The following is an 11,482-nucleotide window of genomic DNA, read 5'->3' as shown; positions in this document are numbered from 1 at the left end:
AGGCTAGATATCAGGAGGCGCTACTTCACAGTCAGGGCGGCTAGGATCTGGAACCAACTTCCAAGGGAAGTGGTGCTTGCTGCTACCCTCAGGGTCTTCAAAAGGAGGCTAAATAGACACCTAGCCGAGGTCATTTGACCCCTGTACTCTTTCCTGCCATGGCAGGGGGTCAGACTAAATGATCTGCTGAGGTCCCTTCCCACCCTACCAACTATGAAACTATGTGACCTTGTGAAAATATTATTGAATGGACATTGAATTTAGATTTAAATTAATTGATATTTAATGACTTATCTCAGTAAGTAAACATCAATTCTCAATAATGTATTTCTGTGAAGAAATTATCAGTCTCATTCACTCAACCAATACACATAGCTAAGCTTCTCACAAAAAATAATGGTGTCTTCAGTCTTGTTAAGTTTGATTGACATACTCTTCTCCAGTGCTTAATTATTTTTGTCTTGGTTTTCCCTTTCTTTGTTGCAGCCAATTTCTTCATCTGCTGCCTGCATCTTAGGTGAAGTGTGTCAAGATAAATATGATGTTGTTTTACCTCTTGTAAGGTTGTTGCTGCACCACCAGAAGCTAGTTCCATTTGTCACTGGAGTGGCAGAACTAGACTTGAAGGACACCCAGTATGTTTTGCTTTTCCATAATTTAATAAGACTTATCTCTTTTCTAGTTTTAGTCCATTATATAACAAAATGTTGATAAATGTGTGCTAGCTTTCGCTGTCTCAGTTGATAGTTGGCTTTCATTGGTCATTTAATTCTGTGTTGCCGCATTTGTAATATTACTCTAGCTGAGGTTCAGGAGTTCCAATCAGAGAGCTACTTTTGATGGGCTGGTTTTGATAGGCTGGCTGTAGCTCTTTCTATGTGGAATTTAGTTAGCTTGTTAGAACTGTTTTACAACACATAACATTTTTCTGTTTTAAGTACTGATTTGGCCACTCTGTCTAAATTTTGGCAGTCACTAGTCTGAAATTTGACTTTCAAAAAACTTCTTAGGATACAATCCTTCTTCTCTGAGTGCTTATGACTGACCTAAAAGGCAGGTTGCCATTTTCTGCCTATGTAGGGATATTCCACGTGGGTGGTTTCTGCACTTTCCTGTGCATCTTAAACTGCACCGTGGTACAGTGCTCTTCCACACAGTGATAGTGTCTACCCTGGAGGGATCACCCGCATGGTCTGTAGGTCTGCGCTTCTCAGAGCACAGAGAAAGTGATTTTTCAAGATGTTTTGTTGTTCTCTAGAACTGAAGATTATAGAATAGGTTCTGTCACCACAAAGCAGGCCCTAGCAAAGCCTACTTATTCTAGCTTTGAATAGAATGAGGGAATCTGGCTTATACTTCAGCACATTAAAATATTTTTAAGTGCAATTTGTTATGTAAAATGTTAGTTCCTTACTTACTTACTGTGCTTTCCATTGGGGTTTATCAGTTCAATTTTAAATGAATTAAAGCCACAGACAGGCATTACATTTGTGCCAGAAAAACGTATTTTTCCTGTCACAAAAAGCTAGTGTACAGGTGATTAAATGAGGTTTCTTGTGGAAGAAAATGAGCTCTTCCACACAATAATTCTCATAAATACCAACTTCTCTGGAGACAGAAGTTTTCTAGTGCTGCCTATAATGTTTACACTTCTCTCGTGGTCCCTAGGACACTTATATCCCACAGTCCTTTACTCTCCCTTCCCTTTCCATTGAGGAGGAAGGGAGGGAGAAGTCTCGCTACTTGATGGCCCAGCCAGTGGGGAGCTGTTAGGGAGCCCTGCTGGGACCCTGCCTCCAAGCCCTGAAATAGTATCAATACTGTTCAAACCCTGGTATTGACTCCTTCCTTTTGAACAGCACTGGGACACCCTGTAGGGACCAGGGCTCCTCACCACTTCTACGCCCTAGGCATTCCTGCCATTCTGTGAACAGTATCGGGGTTACCTGGTGCTGTTCAGTGGGCAGCAGGGTTTCCTGCCACCCCTTGGAGAGTCCTAGAACTCCCTGGGGTGGTAAAGAGACACTGGGGATGGCAGGGATGAGGGAGAACAGCCCCAGCCCTTGCAAGGCAAAAGCAGCAGCCAGATCTGCTCCCTGCCTCTCAGGAACTCTGGGAACAACTGCTCTTCCTGTGGGGAATATGGCAGCTCTTCCTGTTGCCAAAGCCCAAGTGGAAACAGCTGGTTCAGCCACAGGGATGGGGTAGTGGGGAGCATTCCCGTCACCCCTCTGCCAACAGAGACAACCTTATTGCCATGGGGGGAGCAAGGGAGCAACTCCCTCTCCTCCCCTCTCCTCTCCCCATGCCACATTTTTGAGTGCTGCAGATTTCCTAGAAATGAATTTCTGTCCGCAGTCAAAGCTGGAGTTATCAGAGATTGGATAGACAAAACACTTATGCTGCTGTAAAAGAGGGAAGGCCTTACTGCAGTGTTGCAGTTTTTGTCTGTCTCTATCTAAACCACAGTAATTTGCACAGTTTCATTATGGGACAAATAGCCATGCTCTGGCTCTATTACTGTTAGGGATGGACAGACAACTAAATAGTTGCACTGGATCAGCTGAAGTGTTCCTAAGCAGGAAGTCCCCCCTCCTTATTACACTGATGCTATTATATACCTGTCCTTTTCCAAAACTAGAAGAAATTTCTTATAACTGTGTGTATAGCTATCTAATAATCAACAGCTATAGCCAAAAAATATTTTAGATTAAATATTTACTGGCTGGAACTAGTAAGCTCACATTTTTAAAGAAAAAAAGGGTTGTTCAAACTGTTCTATAGGGTAGCTACATCTGAAATTTGTTTCAGACTGCTGTAATGACAACATTTGTGTATGCTTGTTCATTTTTGGTTTTCTTGCTGCGTGTCGTTCCTGTTCATGGCTATCTTGCAAAATGAAAAATTTAGTTCTAGTGTGTAACTCCTTTTTTTAAAGGTTATCTAAACATGGATTTATGTAACAACATTTTAAATACTCATCAGACTTATTTCTTATGTTGCTTAGGCTTTATTGCTTGATATAATTTAAAAGTGTCACTTTCCTTGTTACAGAGAAGCAAACACAATTTTTAGAGGAAACACTTTAGCTACTCGATGTGTAGACGAGATGATGAAAATAGTGGGAAAGCACTACCTGAAAGTTACATTAAAACCTATTTTGGATGAGGTATGGTAGTTTGCTGGATAAGATATTGGGTTATTTTCTTATTTATATGTACTCTTATTTCTTTAATGTGTGTGATTAACATGTTAATTGGTTCTTGCATTAATTTTTTTGGAGTCTGCACCTAGGCTCTGCTCCACTGCCATTTCTGCCGCCGAGTGGGGCACATGCCCCCCATGCCATCTCCAGGGCTGCATGCAGTGATGTGGAGCTGTGCCTGCCTGCCTCTTCCCCGCCCCCCAGCCCGTGCACCTAGACAAGCTGCCTGCAGCTCCATCCCATGATCCACCCCAGGGTTCCATACACCCCTGCCCCACTCCCTGCCTCACCTTGGGGGCCTCAGTCTGGCCCCCTGCCCCTTCTTTTCCACACATTTACCTGCTAGATCCTGCTGTACCCACCACTGGGCTGCATTCCTATAAGGTTACCAAATTCCCAGTTTCAGGAAAAGAGGACCCCTGTGAGGCAGGGTAATATGATAGTGGGGGGCAGTGATATGCCCATGCTCTGCCCCTCATTCCCAAACCACAGCCCCCCCAGCCCTGCTGCTGCTTCTCACTTCTGATGCGCAGTACCCCAGATCCTGTCAGATCATGCAGGGCCCTCCTCCCCCCGCCCCCCCCGGTTCCAAACCCCACACACATACCCACAGCCTACCACACCTTCACAAATTCCCTCCACAGACACCCCCCACAACCATACAAAGTACCTGCATAAATTTGCATAATTTTTTAGTTTTTCTGTGCATAATTTTGAGTTTTTAGTTGTGCAATTAAAGTCACGATTAATTGCAACTAATATTTTTAAGCACGCAACTATTTGCAATCAATTTTTTAATAGTTTGACAGCCCTAACTCTTATATAAAGAAAATACTAAGTATAGTACTCTAGTAGGGAATTACAATAGTAAGTATGCTGAGTTGTTTTTATTGATTTGTTAGCAAATACAGTATATTTTACATACTTTAAAATACATATTTACATACCTTTTTTTAAACTTAATTGCTTATTAGAGGCAGTTGTTCTCTCTTTCACACCATAGGAGTCACTGCAGATATTCAGACAGGCAGAATTTCAGCAGGAGTGTGACCATGAGAAAGGTGGTTACACCGCTCTGACTAGATTCACTTTGACCAAATATGAAATGAGCACGTTGGTAGGGGAGGCTTAGGGTGACAGAGTAGTATCTTTGCAGTGAAACACAAACCAGCAGTGTGACTGCTCCTGATGCAGGTACGTAAGGTAGAGGGGGAGGCTTCTTATGTGCTGCCCCTTCCTTTTCCAGCTTTGCAAAAACTGTTCAGTTTGATGTCTTAAATCTAAGATGTGTTTTTAGTTAAAGCTGTTTACTTGCTTATTTATTAGACGTAAGTTAATTGAGCATGTGTAACAAAAATATAGTGCTCAAAAAAGTAACCAATGTGCTTTAATACTGTTTTTGTTGTTTTGTTTAAGATCTGTGAATCCCCTAAGCCCTGTGAAATTGATCCCATCAAACTGAGAGAAGGGGATAATGTAGAAATTAACAAGGTGAGTGTCCTAACCATTTCTGTCTTTGTTTTGGTTTGGTTTTCTTGCCTAATTAATTTCCCTCTTGTCAAAGTTTGATATAGATCAGTTTCATTATAGCCCTGGAGAAAGTATAAAATGACCTGTCTCTGGTATTGGTATCCTTCCCTAGGGTATTCATTCCTGCAGTGTTATCTGCTGCATTGTGTATTATCTTCTCATTTCTGTTTGCGACGGTAGCACAAAATGAATTATTCCCCAATCTTTTGTCAGTTGCTTTGTCCCATTTTTCAGTTTTCTGAGAGTCCTGATCTTCCCCAGTTTGAATGTTTTCAAGTACAAAGATGATAAATTTGGCTGCTTCTGCTGTCAGCTCTGCTTAAAACTTAATTGGAAAACTCTTCACTTACTGTTGTTAAGATCAATTCTTGCCAGATGGTGACATTCACAGAAGACAGTGGAAGTACCAGTTATCTCTAGAACACTGTTGGAAAATTCCATATCCTGACAACTTGCTGCTACATTTCACTTTTCTGTGGTGTCCTGATTCTGAAATACAGTGAAGCTCACCAAATTAGCTTTTAGCAGTATCAGCCTTGTAAAAATGGGATACAGTTAGTTGGTTAGTTTGTCTTAAGAGTTTTGTTTGTTTGCACCATACAAGTTATATTCAAAGAGGCTACCAAGCATTCATTAGTGTATGATGATGTGTGACAAAATAATAAAATATAGCCATATATATGCTCAGCTATACGTAATGGAAACATTGATTTCTTTTTTTTTCCTGAAAAAAATATGCTTATTTATTCTTGTAGGAGAATCTACGCTACTATGTAGACAAAGTATTCAATACTATTGTACAGTCAAGTATAAGTTGCCCTACCTTAATGTGTGATGTTTTTTATGCTCTGAGACATTTGGCTGCCAATAGATTTCCAAGTAAGTATGTTTGAAAAACTTTTGTTTAGAAGTCTTTTGCGTCCCCTGTCCTGTATATGCAGTTTTATTGTGTGGAACACTTACCTGTTTAATGGTTTTTCAGAACAGTTCACAATATTGAGTGTTTGTAAACCCAGTAACCAAATGCTCATCTTTGTCACCCTTTATATTATTATATTGACAAGACTTAAGCACTACTTAATACATCAAAGAAACAGAACTAGACGTCACACAAATAGCAAAGCAGAGACCAAAAATATAAAGAAGTACCTACAGAAAAGCAGAAACAATATGGAAATCATTTTAATAAACTGATACCACTCCAGTGCTGTATGTTCAATTTACTGCTATGAAAATGCCTGCCACAAAATTTTATATCTAATTACGTAATATATAGCTGCTGTATTATGGCAAGGTAGTTGCATGATTAAAGCTGAGTTGAGCATTTTCAAGTATTAATGTAGGGACTCGGCCACTTTTGTTACATATGAAAAATATTATGTCATTCTCCAAATTATAGCAGTTGCTGTTTGACTGTTGGATACGTTTTCTTATTATAAGCAAATAGGCTGTAGTTTGAGATTTAAAAGGGTTCTTTAGGAAATTCAGCTCCTGGTATCATAATGCATTTGCTGTATGAATTTTCTTAATAATAGAATAATTTAATGCCATAATGGAATAACATTGTGTTTTGGAACTTTCTGTGGAATTGAAATTCAGCAAATAATTGTGCAGTGGCCTACAATTTAAAAATGAATTTTAAAAAAATACATTGGTAGAATGAGGAGGGGTTGTTTTTCATACCAAAAAGCGTTTTTTCAGTAGAAGCTGTGGTCATGGATACACATTACATTTGTAGCATTATGTAAGTCAAGTAGGCATGAGAGCATGCACATCCCCTGCGGTGTTACAGAAATGGTGGAAGCACCACAAAAAATGGCCCTGGATAAAACAGGAGCTTCTGAGACGTGCTACATGTAACAACTGTACAATACACTGTAGTGCTGTAAAGGCCCCCAGTATCCCAAAGGTGGGTGGGGATGCAGGCAGTGTGCGGTGAACACTCACTGAGCACTCCACTCTCCCGGTTGCCCTAGGGGTGGAGGAGCAGGTGGCAGCCTTTGGTAGTGGGGTGGAGGGGACAGTGCTGCTGCACAATCACTGAAGGTCTGCCCATTCCCCTGCTGAGAGGGAGTAAGCAGCAAGCCCCTGGAGACTGAGGCAGCAGGGTGCCAGCTGATAGCCCCTCATCCCCACCATGCAAAACTGGGGAGAGTTAACAGAACTACTGCCTTCCCAGAACTAGGTGCTGCACCATGGGAGTCTCCAAGGGTTGTTGCTCAGCTCTCCACTACACCTTTGGGTGGCAGCAGGCTGGTAGTGAGTGTGTTCACTAACAGGCTTCCTAGTGGAGGAGGAAGGGTGGAGAGCACAGCCCCAGGGCCCTGGCTATTAAGTGTGTTGGTACCTTTGTACATCTCCAGTGTTCTTACCTGTAGCACTGCATTTTTTGTAGTATTTCAGAGTGCTGCAGCACTTGTAGTGCTATAAATGTAATGCCTGTCCAGGCCCTGAATGTTCTACAGAAAATTCCATGAAGAAAGACTCATCTTGGTTATCATGTGTTGATGGTTATGAAATGAAAAACCTTTAACTTCACCTTTTGTTGACATGATAGAGAAAAAAATGTTTATTTTTTATTCTGGAACTAGCCATAATTATGGTTATTTCATAGTGTTACAATAGTGAGAGAAAATTGCCTGAGTGCATTGACTGTGCATTTACCTTAATGTGTTTGGACTGCCTCCTAACTTTAACCTTAAATGTACTAGTACATTGACAACCTTAGCTGTAGTGTAGTTGCGTCTTTTGCAGTTAGAAATATTTTAACTCTCATACAGAGTAGGGTCTAGTCAACATGGTGTTGTTTTAAAAGAGCTTGTTCCAACCATGTTGCCAAACAAGTGGGGTTGAGCCAGCATTAAGAACAGTGGAAACATTAAATACATATATAATGTCACTTTCTCTTGAAGTATAAAAAAGGCTTTCTTGTCATAGCAATTCCTTGTTTCATGCCCTTATTCTGTATTCTATTGACAAATTCTATAACAGTGGTAGGCAACCCCTGGCATGCGTGCCAGAGTATGGCATGCAAAGGCATTTTGCTTGGCGCATGTGCCTCAGGCAGGTGGCAGGGAAGGGGCCTCTGCTATGCTGCCACAACAAGGATTGGGTCCCTTGCAGCTCTCCCACCATTTATCCCTGCCATGCCAACATCTTACCCGTTGAGGTTACAGGTGTTTTTGGCACTCTGGCCAGAAACATTACCAACCCCTGTTCTATAGACAAATAGAACATTGGGATTATTTTCCCAAGGTTTTTGTGTTGATTATCTTCATTGTTTCCTATTAAGTTTAGTGCATGTTACATTTCATGGTTTCTCTCTGCAGATGACCCTCATGTACAGTATTCTGCAGTGAGCAGCTTTGTGTTTCTTCGTTTCTTTGCTGTAGCCGTAGTCTCACCTCATACTTTTCATTTACGACCTCACCATCCAGTAAGTTTTTGTTCCATTTTTATTCATAATCTGTAGGTTTCTTTAGCTAGGAAGGTGTTAGGCATAAGTTTCTTTCACTGGCTTTCCTCTGTAGTTTGACAAGAAAATCAGGGTTTCTAATTTTCTGTAAGTTGGACTTTACTTTTCACAACCTGTCAGAGGTTGTGGCTCTCCTAGTGACAAATTGCTAATGTTGAGTAGGCAGTTCTCAAATAGAATAGAGCTGTTGACAAAGGAAGGTGTGTTTTTGATGTTTTTAGGGGAAAATGATACTCTTTCTGGGGGGAGTGGTAATTTGTAGTAGGGGCACCAGATTTTTTTTTTTTTTTTCAAAAAAAGAACTAGTAGTCCTACTCTTGAATTCCATGGATATCCTTGATCATAGATGTCGTATCTGCCTTTTAAAAATATGCTCCTTGTCTCAAATGGCAGTCATGGGATGAAATGCTTTCTGTGGCTTCTGGCATTTGTTCCATCTCATCCCTGATCCCAAAATTGTGCCTTCTGGCTGGCATGTGTGACATGGCAGGAGGGGTGATCATTAGGATTGAGGATCAGACCCTAATCACACCATTGCTATTTTCCAAATTAAGCACAAAGGGCGCTGACAGATGTGAAAACAAAACCAAAAAAAATCTCAGCATTTTACTGGAAGAGGCAACACATTAGTTTGACCCGGCTTCCCAGCTTCTGTATACATTGACCACTTTAGCAGGGCTTTTTGGCACTTTTATCTAATAGCTGATTCAGTCAGCTATTAGATAAAAACACCAAAAAGCCCTGCTGAAACACATGATCTATACAGATGTTGGGCAAGTTGGGTCCAACTAACGAGATGCCTCTTCTGGGCATGCACTGTGCCTTGTGCAGGAGCACACCAAGGTGAAAGAGAAGCACTGTTTTGTTTTGTTTTGTTTTTTTCACACTGTAAGCAGCCAAAAAGGGCAAGTTTCTCTCCATGGTCGTATTTATAATCTTGTCTTAAATCTTGTGATCTGGAAATTAGTATACAGTCAAATTGGTTAAATATTGTGAAGACAGTAATATAAAATACTCAAGTTTGTATGTAACATTAAATATGCTTTAAGCTTAAAAAAATCTGGGATGAAGGAAAGGTTCCATCTGGAGGGGGGTGAACGTGGTAAGATAGAGGTGCCTCTGAATCTGAAACTTCTTAAACTGAGCTCACTCTCCCTCCAGCATCCACTGTGCCACTGTATGGCACAGGATACTGAGCTAGATGAACCTATGGTCTGACTTAGTAAATGGAATTTCTTAGGCTTGTACCATAAAATTTTCCAATTCTGCTGATCATCAACAGTAAAGTATTTTAGGGTCTCTGAGACCTGTACAATTGTATTTGATTGAAAATTTTCCGTCTGAACAGTTTTTCACTGGATAATTGGGTTTTGCCTAAACATAAAAATTTCCATGGGTGCAAATACTTACTTTTCAACTTGCTTTAATGTAATTAATAAACTGCCTCTGACAGATGTTAGTGATGTTGTTTTATGCGACTGGAAATAAATGGTTCTGTGGTAGTAAGGGCAAACTTACAAACTTCTACAGAATAGGATGAATTCATTACAATATACTGAAAGTCATTTGTAACCAGAAATAGCATGAAAGTACGTCACAGGTTCATTTTGCAGAATGCCTGCATTACAGATTTTATTTTAAATGACTTGTTTTCTTAAATCTCACTTTTTCTTTCTTTAAAATACTTGTTTTAGGATGCACAGACTTCCAGAACATTAACTCTTATATCAAAAACCATCCAGACATTGGGAAGCTGGGGCAGCTTGTCCAAAAGCAAAATTGTAAGTATTCTAATGTTGCTGTTTTGTTTTTGTGTTTTTGTGTTTTTGTTTGCAGATTGTGGCGTTAAACACTAATTTATGTCTTTTCTTTAGTCAAGTTTCAAGGAGACATTTATGTGTGAATTTTTCAAAACATTTCAAGAAGAAAAGTTTACTGAAGCTGTTAAAAAGGTACTGTTTTACTGATATCATCTAACTTAATATTTGGCTCTTTTTAATTCATTTTATAACAGGGTAGTAACAATGAAATGCTTATGCAGTAGGATGTTTCCTTGCAGTTCTTACTTAGAAATTGAAAAACGTTATGAGAAATTTAGTTTTTTAATAAACCATAGATAAGAAAAACCATAGAAGCAAACTTTTTGATCTGTATTGTATCTAATGCTCTTGTGGATATATTTATACACTGTATGTGTATTAATGTATATTTATATATGTTGTATATAAACATTCTCTAAGTTATATTTTATGAACATTATATCAAATATGCTCAGTGAAAGACTTCATACCATGCATCTGTTGATGATTAGGAAGCTGTCGTACCTTAAATTCCATCACTATTCCTTTTATCCAAATTCCTAATACTGAATACTTAACAGAAAGATATTTCTTTACAAAATACATAGGAGCAGGAGCATAAGCAGAGCAACCCAGGTCACTGCCTGGGGGAGCAGGGGGATGCAGAAGTAGAATAGTTGCTGCCACAGTAGCAGCTGGCTCCCTGCCACCATTGGCTCTGTGGCAGCTGGTGCTGCCCTCTGTACTGTGGCTGCCCTGATAAACCTCTGCATAGACTTTCCCATATTTATGTTTAATATAGTAAGGCATGTTTTTAACAAATGAACTTTGTGAGGCTCAAAATCCTTACCACCTCATTTTAACAAAAAGCTGTGATGGATTTGCAAGTGCCATTGGTTTTCAGAAAATATGTATTTTTGGGTGTACTCTTTTAAAATGTTTTCACTTACTGGCCTTCTAATATATCAAGTCCATATAATATACTCCTATTTTCATTGCATTACCCAAAATAATTGGTTTGCACTGAAGTAAGTATTTGTAGAACAGTTTAGCTATATTGATGCTTTGGTCTCTTTATTTCCAAATAAAATCTATTCTCCTTTTTCCACATTAAGTTTTTAGATGACGTTTCTTCTACTGAAAGTAGAGAGCCCAGTGGAATGAGTGAATCAGTAACTCTAAAAGAAGGGTAAGTAAAAGTATAAAGTACTGCCCATTACACAAGTATTTAGTAAAGAAACAAGACATGCAAAAATCTTTTCTACAGCAGGATACGACTGTTATACCAGTTGTTCACTGAGAATCTGAATTGATCGCCCCTGTGGGGTTAGGGGTAGATCACCCGAAAGTGAGATCCCCAATTCCCCGAATGTCCCCTGGAGAGGAGGGGGTATGCGCCGGACCGCCGCGTCGCCGCCAATCTCGCCTGCCACGACTTGATGGAAAACAAAAGGGGTTCACCCGGGCGGTGAG

General features: G+C 40.0%; 1 protein-coding gene across 2 annotated transcripts in view; it reads left to right on the top strand.

Annotated features, from left to right (window-relative positions):
* Positions 1-11,482, top strand: part of RASA2 (RAS p21 protein activator 2) — a 92,012-nt gene that overhangs the window by 65,246 nt on the left and 15,284 nt on the right. For both annotated transcript variants that reach the window (XM_019532995.1, XM_019532996.1), the window contains 8 exons: positions 487-635; positions 3,055-3,169; positions 4,622-4,696; positions 5,491-5,614; positions 8,065-8,171; positions 9,905-9,991; positions 10,085-10,162; positions 11,125-11,198. In XM_019532995.1, the coding sequence (XP_019388540.1) occupies positions 487-635; positions 3,055-3,169; positions 4,622-4,696; positions 5,491-5,614; positions 8,065-8,171; positions 9,905-9,991; positions 10,085-10,162; positions 11,125-11,198 (809 nt within the window). The remainder of the gene's footprint in view (positions 1-486; positions 636-3,054; positions 3,170-4,621; positions 4,697-5,490; positions 5,615-8,064; positions 8,172-9,904; positions 9,992-10,084; positions 10,163-11,124; positions 11,199-11,482) is intronic.

The sequence above is a fragment of the Crocodylus porosus genome, unplaced genomic scaffold, assembly GCF_001723895.1.
Source record: "Crocodylus porosus isolate Cpor-Errol unplaced genomic scaffold, CroPor_comp1, whole genome shotgun sequence".
Lineage (NCBI taxonomy): Eukaryota > Metazoa > Chordata > Crocodylia > Crocodylidae > Crocodylus > Crocodylus porosus.
This window is presented reverse-complemented; position numbering and strand designations above follow the sequence as displayed.